The following is a 16,467-nucleotide window of genomic DNA, read 5'->3' on the forward strand; positions in this document are numbered from 1 at the left end:
ACAAAGATCTATCTATTGTGCTACCTTATAACTTTCTTAAGATTCATCAGTCTCAGAAACAGGATCTAAAGGTACCAATGGGAAATTACCATTGCACATATTTCATTTCCTGCTTTTGGGTATCTGGTTGGACTGCTTAAGCTCAACTTGTTAAAGCCTAGTAAATGCCTCCCCCACTTGACTTGACTCATAGGTCCTCTTTTGCCCACAGGCAGTTGTCTTCGGAGAAGAGAAGAAAGAGCTCTCGTATGCTGAGGCAACTCAGGAACTCAATAGAACAATGGAACACCATTCCATAGAAAATTTGGATGAAGACGGATATACTCAATTAGACTTCAGCTCTTGCAATATCATCAGGAAACCTGTAGTCTCAGAGAAAGGTATATATTTTTCTTTCTGACTTCAACATTTACATTCTCATCAACTAAAACTGGAAGTGGAAAAAATTGGAGAGACTTGCTATTTGTCGGGCTTTTATTAATATATTGTAAAAGGTTTTCAGAAGTCACTGAAGATACTTTGAACGGGCACTAAGACTTTTGGTAACCATTCAGGGACTAATCATCAGTACAGCTGACCCTTGAACAACACGGGTTTGAACGGCACAGGTCCACTTATACATGGTTGTTTTTCAAAAGTAAACACTACAGTACTACACGATCTGCTGTTGGTTGAATCCATGGATTCCAAACTGTGGATATGGAAGAACTGAGATACAGAGGGCCAACTCTAAGTTATATGGAGATTTTTGACTTTGGGGAGGGGCGGTGCCCCTAATCCCTGTGTCGTTCAAGGGTCAACTATGTTTAAGTTAATTATTATGATGATAGAAAATACTCACAATTTCTCTGTTCTATAGGGACAGACACTTCAAAAATAAGAAGTTGGTAATAAGTGTGATGAAATGCAAAGCTGAAAGAATTTCAATAGGAGTGACTTGTTTATTTGACAGAAAAGAGTAAACTGCAGAATGGAGGTCAAAGAAACACAGAAGTGTAAATGAACAACATCAGGATATTGGAGATAAGAATGAAAAGATGGAAAAAACAACTTGTGATTTTATGGAAAAGGCCAAAGGGAAGTCAGAAGTCATAGGGTTTAGAATCCTGAGCCTGTTTGTGTGTGTGTGTGTGTGTGTGTGTGTGGTAATGAGATTGATTTGGAATTTTTTTTTTTTTAAATAAAAGGGAGTTCTTTTTATGCCCGTGAAGAAATATATATGTATTAGCCAAAAAGATCCCATTATCAGGACATGAGTCTTAGACATAACATAAAAGAGGTGAAATCTGGGGAAGGGCATTAAAAGATTTCTCTCTTCACTGAATGAGCAATTTAATCTCCTCTATGGTTCCCCTATTTGACAATTCTCTGAAATGCTTTTATTGCTTATTCTCAGTTTTTAAGTGGTGATATTAATATAAAGCGAGTTTCCTGTTATCAAGAGATTATTCACAGGTTTTGACGGCAGAATTTACTCTCTTCTGCTTCTGTTCATTCCCATTGCACAATCATTTTCCTCTTGTCACTTATGCAATTCTTTTCTTGGGCAACCTGATGGGGAAGAGTGGAAAAACTAGATGATGCAAGAGGTAGGGAGACATGTGTGTGTTTATAGATGTGCGTGGACAAATTGTGTTACCTATAATGTGTTAGTAGTCCCTAAACTAGGTACTTTTACATATGTTAACTTAATGCCCACAATAATCCTTTGAGGTATTATTAACCTAATTTTTCACAAAGAGAAATGGAAAAACAGAGGAAGTAATTTGCCCAAGGACGTGCAAGAAGTAAGTGAAAGGGGAAGATTACCCTTAGTAACCAGCATTATTTCTGCTACATTAAGCTATCTCTTCTAAGAATAGGTAGGATTTCTTGAATCCTGGTAGTGTCAAGAACTATAGACATCAAAAAAAAAAAAAAAAAAACTATAGACAGCAATGTGGAGCTGAAATTAAGAGTGCATAGATATCAAGTTTCAGAACCTGAAGAGGTATGCTAAAGGTGGAGAAAAATTCAGACTAATCCTAGATGACTAGCTTATCTGGATATCAGATTTTGATGAACTGTAGAAATAAAGTGCTCTGCGATCCATCATCCAATTTTTTTATTCAATTTCTGCTCCCTATGGCGCCTCAGGATTTTGTGCTGCATCCCCTCGTTGGCGTCCCATTGCTGTGACTTTGGGAATTTTATGCTTGGTAATGCTGGTGATAACTGTGGTCCTGTGTACCATGGGTGAGTATTGGTGGGAGAGATTAACAACAGACATTTAATAAGCATTTATACTGTTCCAGGCACTCTTTTAAGAGCGTAACATAATCTAATTGAATCTGTATATTGACCCTATTGAATTGGCGCTATTAGTTCTCATTTTATTTCTAGGGTCATAAACTAGTTATTGGTAGGATCATGATTAGAAAGTTGGGTGATCTGTCCTAAAAACTCATACTCTTAACTGCATGCTCTCCTTGAATAGCTGGTTTCAAAGCTATGGAATTCCTAGGATAAATTAATGAAAGCAAACCAGAGGAGGTAAAAAGGAAGTACAATTGGTGCTTATCTTCCTAACGAAATAAATCCTCTAAAGAGACTATAAGCTAATTTTTATGTCTCATGATTTAAGGAAATTATTTTATACCTGATCTTTACTCTAAACTCCTTTGGATAATATCAGGAAATACCTGAGGCACTTATCAAATACTAACTAGTTATTTTGTGACAGATGAATAAATTTCCATAGATTTTATTGCTCATGCATTCAAAATTGAATAAAGTATTATTGTACCTTCAAAGAGGCTATATGAAAGATTTCTTAAATAGACAAGTGTTTATTGAGTACATTCTACGTTATAGGCACCAGGCAGGTTCTCAAGGAACTCTCATTTTTAAATAATAGAAGAAAGATAGAAGATTTATTACTTTTTCAAATCATTCATGGTACCAATTGACTGTATTCCATTTGCTTCATTTTTCTCTTTTGTATTAAACCTTCTTCATGGAAGTTATTTCTTTTTTCTGTATATTTCATCTATCATCTATTCTATCTATCTATCTATCTATCTATCTATCTATCTATCATCTAACTTTACCTCTCCATCAGCAATGTATTATCTATCACTAATCAAGTATGTATCCCTTTACATTTCAACAAAAATATGGTTTTGGGGATTTTAATTCCCAAACATAGCAAAATGACTTTTTCTTCTGTAATTACTATTGTTGTTGGTATATGAAGCTATCTGGAGACCCAGTTCAGGGAACAACCTGTTGAAGGATAACAGCTTTCAATCAAGAAATAAAGAGAACCACAGTCAACCATCTTTAGAAGACAATGTGGCTCCTACCAAGACTCTCACGACCACAGGCAAGGCAGAATTAAAAGATTAATAAAGTCCTTAATTCAGAAGGGTTAATTATTGGTGCTAAGGTTTGGAGCAACGGGTGAAGAAAGTACTTTTATGTGTGGTGATTGTGCATCCAAGGAAAGCCCACAGCAGTATTGTCTCAGTAAAATACGTCCCCTGTCATATATAAAGTGATATCATAAATACCTTATGAACTTAGCTGAATCTCCAACTTAGTTGGATTTTTTTTAAATCAGTAACTAATTTATCACAGGATATGTATTTAGGCTTATAGGAGATTGTATAATTTGATGTGAAGGAACAAAAAGTGTTCTCATCCCTTAGGGAATTGACATTTTAAAATGATATAGTTAAAATAGGAAATAGGACATCAGAAAAGAAAAACGGACAGAAAAAGGAAAGAAGGGAAAGTGTTGCTAAGAATTAAACGTTTACAAAAGAAATAAACCTAATAGATATGTTTCTGAAAACTCTGGTTAAATTTGTTTTTCTTTAATCCTGCAAGTTCATTTATTTAATTACAATTTTATATACACAAAACTTCAATTTCTAATTGCATAATTATTGACTATGACAACATTTTGTCTTCAATTTTCCATCTCTGGACACATACCTCCTCACTATTTGTATCACATTACTCTATAATGTGAACGATTGCTCTTATACTTTTCTTATTTGGAAAATTGCATTCTGAAATGGATCTCACACTTGTAAAATAAGTTAACATGAAATTACTGTATATCTCAGTGATTGATTTTGAATTCATTTATTAGTTATCATGGAGAAAAGGAGTTCTGGTCTGACTTTGAAGGAATAGAAGACAAGTCAAGAAGGAAAGGAGGGCTCACTGTCTAAAACACTGTTTATAGCCACTCAACTCATTTTTTAATTGTAAATGAATAAGGGGTTTTAATGTAGCCTCTTCTGTAAGGTTGTATCCATATAGTTTGAATTGAAAATGAAATCTATTAATGGTAATTCATTGTTTATTTATCAAGTGTCCTTAGGATGAATGGTACTTGCACTGAAAGAGGGAATTGGTATAGTATGAATCTCATTGTATTTATCTTTTATTTCCAGGAGTTCTTTCTAGCTCTTGTCCCCCTAACTGGATCACACATCAGAATAGCTGTTATCTATTTAGCACATCATTAGATTCCTGGGATACAAGTAAAAGACGGTGCTTGCAACTGGGCTCTAATCTCCTGAAGATAGACAGCTTAAACGAGTTGGTAAGTGTAGATTTCAGTTATAATTATCTGTGGTCTATATTGAACAGAAAAATAGAGGTAGGTTCCAGGTAATGATGATTTTTCCCTAAAAGAAAATCATTTTATATATCCTCCATGATTATAATAATAGCATATATTAAGTGAGTAAAGTGCATAATATATGCTTCTCTCTGTAATTAATTAATTAAAATATGAACACAGTTTACTTTGAAATAAACCCTTTAAGCACAACTGCACGTTGACTATAATAGTCAGGCCACTACTCATTTCTGTGGGCTTGGATTTCAGGTTGTAAGTGTGGTGGAGTGAAATAGAAAAATCTTCCCCTTGTTATCATAATTATCAAGAGAAACAGCAGCTATGATAATATATATTTATAAATCATTTACTCCTTGCAATTATACTAGGAAAGGCAAAGAGGTTTAAAAAGTAGGCTTGTTTTAGCAGTGCTCAAATAATTTGTAAGAAAATAGAAACAACTCAGGTATTTAAAGTAAAATATCTCGTACCGGCCACAAGTGCCATAGAAATTCAGGGAGATCCCCACTGACATAAACACTTTACAGAAACTGTGCAACTTACGATGCATCTTGAATGAAGGATAGAACTCAGATGAGCCATGAGAAGGGGTTAATAGTCAGGAAACATTCTATACTACAAATCTAAACAATCTATAACTTCTATACTTACTTTCACTACTCTCAATTTTTTTTTCTATTCTGTCTTACCCAACAGTTATAGTTCACATAAAAATGAATGGAAGTAGATGTATGATTAAAAAAAGAGCATAGGACTGGAAGTCTGTCTGACTTTTAGACCTTCCCGTAATTGCCGCTATGTTGTGCTATATTTGTCAACGATTCACATATGATCTTTAACCTCCAGATTACTTATGCATAACTCATGCAGTGGGACTAAACGACTTTAAAATTGTCATCTCACTCTGAGAAACATTTCTTGACAAAGGTCATGTAAATTTATATTTTCTGTTAAAATTGTGGAGAAGATAGTGGCCTGTCATCCATGGACATTGCCTAGGATATTCTGTCGCCCTTGGATTTTGTCAGGTAGGTTGAATGCAAGCAGTGCAATGTTGACATTAAGGATGCATTCTTTATTGGAAAATTAAACAATACGACTCTGAAGAAATGAGATGCGACTTTTGAGACACTCAATGGCATTCAAGAATTGGCACTTCTGTCTAAGTTGACGCCAGTATATGTGTACATCCTCCACCAAGGTGACTCAATCTCTGTTTCTCAAAATCTCCAAGAGTCTGTTTCTGTATCTTCTTTTTATCTCTATCATCTGTCTATCACACTCTCTCTCTCCTTGACTTGTATTTGTATTTATGTTTCCTTACAGGAATTTATATCTAGGCAAGTGTCTTCCCAACCTGACCATTCATTTTGGATAGGGCTTTCTCGCCGTCAGACTGAAGAACCATGGCTCTGGGACGATGGTTCAATGTTGTTGTCTAACTTGTAAGTATCTGGAGAGACAAAGCTTCATACTCTTCCTCAGAGAGGTGAGAGCATGTCAGGCAGTTAAGAATCTGATCTGTTGGCCATAATAAGAAAGAGAGAGAAAAAGATACATAGTGATGGGGAGAGAGAAAGAGTGAGCCAGGAGGAAAAGAGAAAACAAGAGGGTAGAGGAAGACTGAAGAGTCGCAAAGAGCTGAATGGCCATCTCGAGCTGTCAACACAAGTGCTCCCTCAGCTTTCTTACTAGGAGGGCAGGTGAGGCTGCCCAGGAAGGTGCAGTCACTGTGACTCAGTGTAAAATTGTGCTTAAGAGCAATGCTTTGAAGTCAGTTCTCAGCTTGAGTCAATGATTGGCCCACTCATTGTGTGAAACTGGATGAGTTCCTTAATCTAACAGCACCCCTCTTTCTGCACCTGTAAATGAGAATAAAATAGTACGTGCCTCTTAGGATTTTGAGATAAAAGTAAAATCACTTAGCACAGCATCTTGCACATAGTAAATGTGTGATACATGCTATTATTATTAATTTTAAAAGCAACCACATTTCACTTTTTTTTTTTTTTTTTTTTTGCGGTACGCGGGCCTCTCGCTGTTGTGGCCTCTCCCATTGCGGAGCACAGGCTCCGGACGCGCAGGCTCAGCGGCCACGGCTCACGGGCCCAGCCGCTCTGCGGCATGTGGGATCTTCCCGGACCGGGGCACGAACCCGTGTCCCCTGCATCGGCAGGCGGACTCTCAACCACTGCGCCACCAGGGAAGCCCACATTTCACATTTTATAAAGCTCTTTTAGACATATGAACATTTGCACGATTATAAATTTTTCCTCATTGTATGTGTACGCACTAATATACACACAATGAAGAAGAATTTACATACGGAGACTTATTATGAGGAATAAGCTCACACATGATTATAAAGACTGAGAAATCCGACAATCTGCCGTCTGCAAGTTGGATACCCAGGAAATCATGTAGTGTATGAGCTTCAGTCCAAGTATGAAGGGCTTAAAACCAGGGGAGCCAATGGTGTAAAACCCAGTGCCAGAGCAGGAGAGGGTGAGATGAGATGAGATGTCGCCACTCACACAGTCAGGCAGGAAGAAAGGAACAAATTTCTGCTTCTGCCTTTTTGTTCTATTTAGGCCTTCAATGGATTGGGTGATGCCCGCCCACGTTGGGGAGTGAAGTCTAGTTTGCTGAGTCTAGTTCACTGATTCAAATGACACACTTGAAAATAATGTTTGATCTGGCTGTGGCTAGTAAAGTTGACACATGAAATTAACTCTCACAAAGTGTTGAAGTCTTCCTCACTGCAGTTGTCGTTCATTTTCTCTTTAATATCTGCAGAATATGAAATTATCTTCCCCTTTTCCATTTCTATTATTGGTGTGTGTGTGTGCTTTCTTCTTTCTTTTCTTTTCTAGTTTTTTAATCAGTCTCATTGGGTGTAGTTTTCAAAGAAAGAACTTGTGGCTGTGTTGATTCTTTCTCCCTCTGTGTCTTTTTCTCTCTCTTTTTTTCCCATTAATTTTGGTTTTCACCTTTATCATTTCCTTCCATTCAATTTCTTTGTGTTGAATTTGCTACATTTTTTTTTTTTTTTTTTTTTTTTTGCGGTACGCGGGCCTCCCACCCCTGCGGCCTCTCCCGTTGCGGAGCACAGGCTCCGGAAGCGCAGGCTCAGCAGCCATGGCCCACAGGCCCAGCAGCTCCACAGCATATGGGATCCTCCCGGACCGGGGCACGAACCCGTGTCCCCCGCATCAGCAGGCGGACTCCCAACCACTGTGCCACCAGGGAAGCCCCAAATTTGCTACTTTTTCTCTAACTTCTTGTGTGGACTCATGAAGTTCATCCTTTTTTTCCCTCAAGTATGTACATTTAAGGCTATAATTTTAGTGTATTTTCATTTTCATTCAGTTCAAAATACTTTCTGATTTTCATTGTGAGTTGTTCTTTGGCCAATGAGTTACTTCGAAATGTATTTCTTAATTTAGAACTATCTGTGTGTTTACAGTTATCCTTCCGTTTTAGGTTTTAGTTTAGTTCCATTGTGGTCAGAGAACATACTCAGTGTGATGGCAGTTCTCTGGTTTTTGGTTTTGTTTGTTTGTTTCTTTGGCCACACCATGCAGCACAGCTTGCAGGATCTTAGTTCCCTGACCAGGGATTGAACCCAGGCCCTCAGCAGTGAAAATCCTGAGCCCTAACCACTGGACCGCCAGGGATTCCTCAGTTCTCTGGTTTTTATTTGCTTCGTCTTCCCATACTGAGAGAATTATAATAAAATCTTCCACTGTAATTCTACTCACAACTCTGTAAACATTTTTGTTGATGTGTTGAAGCTAAATTATTAGGCACATATAGTTTAGAATTGTTATATCTTGCAGGCTCAGGCTCATTCAATGTACTTTTTCTTTTCTTTCTTTCCTCTTTTTTGAACTTATTTTTTTATTGTTCCACCTTTTCTTATGTTAATTTAGAATTTACTTTTTAACTAATTTTAGCAGTTACGCTAGAGATTTCAACATACAGTCTTCACTCATCAAAGTCTAATATTAATTGGCCTTTTCATGCTTTTCCTGGGCAATATAAAATGTTAGAGTATTTCTTTACTCTGTATACTCCCTCCCCAATTCACATGCTATTATTTTTGTGTATTTTAACTCTGGCCCATATTTTCCCACATTTTAGTATCTCTAAAATTGGCATATGCCTTACCACTGCTGGTCTTTTATAATCATTGTCATCCTGCACTAAAATTGAGCTCTGTCAAAGCATAGCATTTGTTTCTGCCAGTCAAAGAGGAACACCACAGACCTGAGGCTACTTAAATTAAACACTCCACTAGGGGTTGTGTGTGTGTGTGTGTGTGTGTGTGTGTACTGTTATCATAGGTTCAGACAGAAAAATTGTATGAGTAGCAGCTTGTGGGGGTATAATTTTTTCCTCCCGCCTTCCCCCTGGTGGCAAGATTGAGAAATGCACTTTTCATTGTTACTCTTTTTTGTTTGGCAGTTTTATTTTTCATTTACTCCTGCACCGAAATAGTCCTTTGTTTTCCAGCTTCTGCAGGGTTTTCTGTTAAATGCCCATCTCGAATGCATTTATTTCACAGAATTAGATAAATGGTACATCAATGGTTGATGGCATCTTGGATTCAATAAAAGTATACCCCTAGAAAACAATATAGATTTATGCAGTCAGTTTATTAGATTTTCCCACATATTTATGGTTTTCATTGCTTCTTAATCCTCTCTGCCTCTCCTACCTTCCATTTTGAATCATTTTCTTAAATATGAAGAATACTCTTTCATATTTCCTTTAGAGTTGAAATTTTAAGGGCAGATTTTCTGTGCTTGTCTAAAACTGTCTTTATTTCAACTTTTCTAAAAAATATTGAGTATAAAATTAGAAATTTATAGTCTTTTTTCTTTCAGGCATTCAGAGATATTACTATAATGTATTCTATTTTTATTGTTGTTTTTGAAAAGTCAGCTATTTGAAGGTAATATATGTTTTAAATCTGATGTCTTTTTTCAGCTTTGAAAAGTTTTCAGCCACATGCTTCAGATGTTGCTTCCTTCCTGACTTTATTGCCTTCTTCTGGAATTCCAGTTAAATGTATTACAGACCCATTCACAATATCCTATATGTCTCATTTGCTTTTTCCTATATTTTTATCCTTTTTTTTCCTGTAACCTATGTATTTATTTCTCACCTATCTTGCAGCACTTATTTTTCCTCATCTGTAGCTAAATTGCCATTGAAAGCCTCAGTTAAGCTTTTAATTTTGTTTGATGAATTTTTCAGTTTTACAAGTTCTCAAATCTACCCAGTTGCTATTTATAATTCCTAGCTTTCTTCTAACATTCTCAGTATTGTGTTTTAACTCCTAGAATACACTGTATAGTTGTTTTAACATTTGTGCTTGATAATACCAGTGTCATATACTCATTTGTATCTGTTTCTATTATCTTTTTCTTCTAATTTTTATTCATATCGATATATCTGATTTTTTTTGATAATGCACTTAACATTATCTCTTAAATGTTTGTAGAATTAATTTGAAGTTTACAGAGAAGCTTTTCATTTGCTTCTGACAAGCACCATCGGGTATGAATAGTACAAACTGAGTATTATCACATTTTGATTTTAATACCACTTAACTATTTCACTTCCACTAGCCAAAGCACAGTGAATTTATTAACAAAGCATCTTGACAAAATATATCTCCTACTTTTCTATAGCCCTTTGTCTTGTGTTTTCTTTTCTGTTTTAAAAAATGAATAGTGGAAAAATGAATTTTAAATGAAATTTAAAATTTAAAAATGAATTTTAAAAAATGAAAGTCATAAGAGTAGGTCCAAATTAACATTTTGATATGTAACTACTCATTGGTGACAGTAATTTAATCTGGCTCTGTACATACTCCAAAATCTCTTAGAGGTCAAGAAAATTTTTTGGAGAAGATCACTGGTCAGAATTCTCCCTAAGGCTGGATCCAAGTTGTTTCATGTCCTTAGTCTAGTTATTTCAATAGAAGAATTCTCTCAATCCTCCAACTCCAGGGCCAAGAAGAGATAGATGTACAGGATGAAAAGTACCAGACCATAGCTTTTATACTGAGGCTCAGTGATGCCCTTTGAGCTTGACTGAATAATTAACACTGCTCTTTTAGGAGACTAAAGAGCAAACAGAACAGAGCGTGCTTCTATTAACCCATGGTAATTCTCATAATCGTCTCTCATTATATTGCAATACAAAGCAAACTTCAGGATGCATTAAAAATATAGGGTTGTTTGAACTGCCTTTAAATGGCTTTGATATCAATGATTCTTCACTTAGTTCTAAATAACTTTTAGCAAGAACGCTTCAACTTGGTCTACTCACTAAACATACCCAATAATATTTTTGCTAAACTGTTGCTTCATTTGATAAATATACTTCTAGGTAAAAGGTTAAAAGAGAAGTAAAGAACTGTCTATAGAATGTTAAATAGTTTTTCTTTTCTGTCAGTTTTATTTAATTTTATGCAACTACTAGTATTTCTTAAAATTTTTTGAGTCATTTTTATGCCTTAGTAATGAAGGTTATTTTGTTACCACTGGAAACAAATAGAATCTAAATTCAAGTTTCCTTTTTCAATGATACGTACACTTCAGAAACTCTTTTCACCAGTATCCTTACCAACTTATTTCAGCATTGTGGAGACAGTGGACAACATTCCTTATGTTTGTTCTATACAATTACCTTATTGTATTTTATTTTAACAGGTTTCAAATCAGAAAAACAGTTACCAAACAAGACTCATCTCACAGTTGTGTATGGATTCATGTGTCAGTCATTTACGACCAACTTTGTAGTGTGCCTTCATACAGTATTTGTGAGAAGAAGCTGTCAACATAACGGTGGGGGTGTCGCTGTGGAGGAGCAGAGAGAAATATGTAAGATAGTAAGGAGGGTAGAAAACAACATGTTTATGACCAAAAGCATCATAAAAAAATCATCCAATTCCGTCTCTTTTTTTCTCAAATAGCCGAGAGAATATGTCTGCCATATCTCTGACTAAGAGAATCTTGTAAAATGCGAAATTGTAGGGAATCTGCTGTTACAAGAAAGCTTTCTCCTTTTTAAATACTATCAATCAAAAAAAGATCTGATAATGAATATAAAAAAGTAACCTGTCCTATTGACAGAGGTATTAACATGTTGTAATGCAAAATATGTTTTATTACTTTTTATGATTACTGTTTTGCAGTTTTCAGCAATTCCTCAGGAATGAATTACTGTTAAAAGGTATTATTGGAACATAACTAAGTTCCCTCACATGAGGATTTGTCTCTTTCTTATTTTCTTTTAAACTTTCCCATCGGTGCTATTTATATTTCCAATGGGGATTTCCATATTACTAGAGAGGCATTTACAGCCTTCTTGTATTCATTAATATGTGAACAGAAATTGCATCACGTTCACTGCATTTTTCACTTTAAAATGGTTAATGTTATGCAAATTTCATTTTAATAAAAAATGCTAATTAAAGAAGCTTTGGCCTTTAAATTATGTGCCATGTGTAATTAACACTATCTCTATTTGCCCTCTCTCCAGAAATGATGATGAATCTGGCCCTGGGGAGGAGGTAGTATAATAGGTAGTTTTGTATTGAAGAATAAATGTTGGATCTTAAATATTTAAAAATCTAAAAAAAGAAGATAGAAATGTTTGGTGAGGTTGACTATTGTGTTTTAAGACACTAACTTGTGTTGTCACTATCTGAAAAGAAATGTGGAAGGGCAAAGATAATTCAGGTTGAGAGTTAAATTAAGGCATAAAGCGGGATTTCGAAGCGATGCCGTGCATTTTAATTTTGGTTTTGGTTTAATTGGGTCTCCTGTATCCTCCGAATGGAGTGGATGATTTGAAGAAATCTTGATAATCAAGGAAATAATTCTGTATGCTGAATGTCCAGCTGCACTTATCTAGACCAGACAGGGGAGGCAACAATAACCTATAACTTAAAGATAAAAGCACGACTTTAACAAAAGTGGTGGTGTAAAGTCAGAATGCTCTAGGCTGTCCAAGGCATACCGTACCTCACTTGTCAATACACGTGCATACCACAGCCAAAGTGGGAACGTGCATGGGAATGAAGAGAAAACATCCACACTTTTCCAAGAGACAGAAAAGGGAAAATAGCTACTAGCTGACGTTTTGTCTAAAGGGCAAATTCAAGATGAGTAATGATCATGCCAGAGGAAACACCTATTCAAGGGCCACCATCTCCTCTTGCCTGAGTTATTGCAATACTTTTCAAAGAAGTCTCCCAGCATCTACACTTGTCTTTCTATAGTCCATTTTCAAACGTAGCAGACTGAATGCATTAAATTGAAAACAAACCATGCCAGCTCTCTACTAAAACTCTCCTTGACTTCCCACATATCTGAGTAAAAATAAATAAATAAATCGAAACAAAAACCAAAAGACCTTTACAACGGTCTACTCACCAAGACAATTGCTGGTCATTTACTCCTTCGAGCTAAGCTGCTCTTCTCCTCATGACTCATTCCATTCAGGATGATGGTTTCTGTATTGTTTCTCAGCCACAGCTGGCATGCTTGCATCTCAGGGCCTTTGAGCTTCCCCGTCCCTTTACCTGAACTATTCTTACCTTAGATACCTGCAGGACCTACTCTTTTACCTTTCAAGTCTTTGCCCAAGTATCACGTGTTAATGAGGCTGACTCTGACTACCTTATTTAAAATTACTGGCCCACCTTTCTGTACATTCTTAACCTCCCTCACCCTCTGTATATTTCCATAACTCTTATCACAGTATCATCTATTCTACTATTTACTTACTTATTATCTTTCTTGTATATCATCTGCCTTCTTCCATACAATGTAGGCACTAAAAGTACAGAGAGTTTTGTTTTCCACTGATGGATCTCAGAATCTGAGAATAGTACCTGCAATAAAGTAGGTAACCAAAAAATATTTTTGTCATGGTTGAAAAAAATATTTAAGGACAAGTATTAAAAATGTTCATGTGGGTTGGTAAAAATTATCAAGAATCTACTTGAATAAAGTTTGAGAAATAATTCTAAGTGCTATTTCATTAGAATCATAATTATCAACACCTCCTAAATTATAACACCTCAGCTGTGACAATTTCTAATAATCCTATTTCCTTACTTCATGTTCATATGTGCTTCACTTACATCTCTCCCTTGCAATTTTTTTTTTTTTTTTTTTGTGGCACGCGGGCCTCTCACTGCTGTGGCCTCTCCCGTTGCGGAGCACAGGCTCTGGACGCACAGGCTCAGCGGCCATGGCTCACGGGCCCAGCCGCTCCGCGGCATGTGGGATCTTCCCGGACCAGGGCACGAACCCGTGTCCCCTGCATCGGCAGGCGGACTCTCAACCACTGCGCCACCAGGGAAGCCCCATCCCTTGCAATTTTTTACTGCTTTCTCTCCTGTAACATTTTCTAATACATCAATCCAATGCAAATGACCAAATAACTTTTGATATCCTACTTTTTAATAGGGCATTATGCAGGAGGAAGGTCTCTTTAGATTTGTTTAATTTAAAATGATCTGATGAACAATGCACAGGTTGAGACACATAGTGAATTCACAATATATGCTTCCTGAGCCATCCCTCCTAGGGCCTGGTTGCTCCAGCCCCAGCATCTTCCACATTCGTTTGTGTTTAGTATGTTTGATTTAACCAAGCTATCTCCCCAAATACAGAAAAGCATTGGTAGAATAGTGTAATTCTACTGTATTTATTTGGGAAAAATTTTTGGATATTATCTAAAGCAATCTTCTGATTTCCCTCTCAGCTTAGGAAATTTAGGCAAAAAATTGTTACCTGGTTTTCTAAAGTCATAGGTAGTAAAAATCCTAAAAGTCCTGACTTGCAGTAATATATGATTATTCATGACCATTGTGTACCAAAGGTGTCGTATACAAAATGTTAAATTGAGTCCACATGCTGTACGAAGAAAGATCATTGAATTGACTACAAGAGAGCATTTTTAAAGCGAATTCTGTCCCTCACCAGCTATGTGCCTTCAGAGCAGTCACTTCATCTAGCTGGACTTCAATCTCCCTTTTTGTAAAATGAAAGAGTAGTATCAATTAGATATACCCCAAAGGACTCTCTTAGGCTGCCATTCCGTGTATATGATGCTTTACACTATGCCCTTGGGGAAAGGAAAAGGCTTGTCCTATAGTCTTCTCTTTTCACAAACGCACAGAGAGGTTAAACTTACTCTGAGTGACACAGTGAGCGTGTGATGGGTAAGAACCGGGTGAGGTCCCTCTGACTGGGATTATTGCTCTGCAGAGTCTGAAGGAATCTTCGGCAATTGTAAACTCTTGCCATCTTTTACACTGCAGTTACACAGGAAGTACTAACAAGTAAGCAAAAGAGAGCTGACAAGGGCAACCCCTTCCGTAATTGTTCAGAGACCGCCCAAATAGAAAACACATGCTACTTCCCCTCCCCCTGACCAATTTGGCAATCAGAGTCCAAGTTCACAGGAGAGGGGCCGGGCCTCTCCAGACAGGAACTGGGGTTGGAGGCTTCCTCTGCTACTGGCTCAGACAGAAGAACCTTAGGAATGCCATTCAGTGCCTCGGTTTCTGAGCTGTCTCACTTGGGGAAATCCAACCATCACAGCTCACGGTCACCGCTGCAGGAATCCGGATGCAGGCCAAGTACAGCAGCACGAGGGACATGCTGGACGCTGATGGGGACACCACGATGAGCCTGCATTCTCGAGCCTCTACTGCAACCCAGCGGCCAGAGCCTGGCCACACAGGTACCCTGTCTCCCGTAGTCCAAATTGGCCAGACCCTTGAGAAAGGCACAAGATGAGCCACCTCTCCTAGGAATGCACAAAGTGGAGGAAAGAGAGAAAATGTTTTCATGATTTACAATAACATGTAACGGAGCACTTTCTACAACTTGCCTGCCACATATATGAACGTGTGAAAAATTAAACGTATATGTGTAGATGTTTTTCTAAGATTCTGTCTCTGGCAGAGTGGTTTGCAGCTGAGGGTGTGTTGCTTTCACCAAGCAGTTTCAGCACAGAGACGTGAGACTGTATCTACAATGAGAGCAATGTCCCTTCCCCTTCCTGCGTTCCCATGAAGGCCAGATCCAATGCTGTTTTATTTACCAGCTGTGATCTGATCCGGAAATTTAGATTTATAAAGGCTACCTTTTTGCAAGTTTTGAACTCATGGCTTTAGAGGGGGTTTTCCAAGCAGACACACCAACCCTGATATTTTGTTATAATAGTTCTGCATCTTGAAGTTGTGAGGTCTGTGAGAGTCATGCCAACATTAAGTATTTGCTTCTTATCATCTATGAAGTGACAGGGGATTAAATCAAATGCCTTCCAGGGTCATTCACCTTTGAAATCCTGACTTGTTGATGTAAATAGTGGCCCCAGATGGAATTTACATCCCGCATCCCATTCCCTTTTGTTCTGTTGACTCCTAGAATATTATTGAGAGGATTGGATTAAATTATGAAAGTATTTTAATTTTAGTTACATCTTATGCTTCTATTTCAAATAATTCACCCTTTGACATAGCCATAATATATATTATTACTATGTAATAATATATATTATTGCTATGTCCATAGAAGAGACCATTCACACACATAAAGAAGGATTTTATTTCCTAGGAAGCTCAGCCAATCTAAGGCAGAAAGGTGAGTTAAGTTCTAGTAAAAAGACATCAAACTGTAGTAGAGACAGGACTAGGTTCTAAATACCCGGGGTGTCACTTACTAACTGTGTGATATTGGACAAGTTACTTAAGTATCCTGTGGCTTCAGCTTCTTCATTTTGTTAATGATGGT

General features: G+C 37.0%; 2 protein-coding genes and 1 long non-coding RNA gene across 8 annotated transcripts in view; 2 read left to right on the forward strand and 1 right to left on the reverse strand.

Moving 5' to 3' along the window:
- The first annotated feature begins 280 nt into the window (after positions 1-280).
- On the forward strand, positions 281-11,859 carry CLEC7A (C-type lectin domain containing 7A). 6 transcript variants are annotated; one of them, XM_030834473.2, is made up of 6 exons: positions 281-380; positions 2,137-2,235; positions 3,236-3,364; positions 4,446-4,597; positions 5,963-6,081; positions 11,362-11,859. In XM_030834473.2, exons 1-6 carry the CDS (start codon positions 281-283, stop codon positions 11,492-11,494), a joined length of 732 nt encoding a protein of 243 aa, XP_030690333.1. In that variant the 3' UTR covers positions 11,495-11,859. The 6 variants fall into 6 exon arrangements, with proteins under 6 accessions (XP_030690333.1, XP_030690334.1, XP_030690335.1 ...); XM_030834474.2 differs by lacking the exon at positions 3,236-3,364; XM_030834475.3 differs by lacking the exon at positions 5,963-6,081 and having other exon boundaries at positions 11,362-11,544.
- On the reverse strand, positions 9,105-14,996 carry LOC132597936 (uncharacterized). Its single transcript, XR_009565451.2, has 3 exons — positions 14,861-14,996; positions 13,444-13,550; positions 9,105-9,262 (listed from the first exon to the last, which is right to left on the reverse strand). It is a non-coding gene; the product is annotated as an uncharacterized lncRNA (long non-coding RNA).
- Positions 14,997-15,219: 223 nt separating this feature from the next.
- Positions 15,220-16,467, forward strand: part of CLEC1A (C-type lectin domain family 1 member A) — a 19,830-nt gene continuing 18,582 nt past the window's right edge. Inside the window, exon 1 of the mRNA XM_030834479.3 lies at positions 15,220-15,412. Coding sequence (XP_030690339.1) covers positions 15,298-15,412 — 115 coding nt within the window. The 5' untranslated portion in view covers positions 15,220-15,297. The remainder of the gene's footprint in view (positions 15,413-16,467) is intronic.

Source organism: Globicephala melas, chromosome 10 (assembly GCF_963455315.2).
Source record: "Globicephala melas chromosome 10, mGloMel1.2, whole genome shotgun sequence".
Classification (NCBI taxonomy): Eukaryota; Metazoa; Chordata; class Mammalia; order Artiodactyla; family Delphinidae; genus Globicephala; species Globicephala melas.

Bases quoted from the DNA above. Each gene is read 5' to 3' on its own strand.
- CLEC7A (XM_030834473.2), top strand. From the start codon at position 281: ATGGAACACCATTCCATAGAAAATTTGGATGAAGACGGATATACTCAA. The intron at 3,365-4,445 runs GCAAGGCAGAAT...TTTTATTTCCAG, and splicing joins CAAGACTCTCACGACCACAG to GAGTTCTTTCTAGCTCTTGT. The intron at 4,598-5,962 runs GTAAGTGTAGAT...GTTTCCTTACAG, and splicing joins TAGACAGCTTAAACGAGTTG to GAATTTATATCTAGGCAAGT.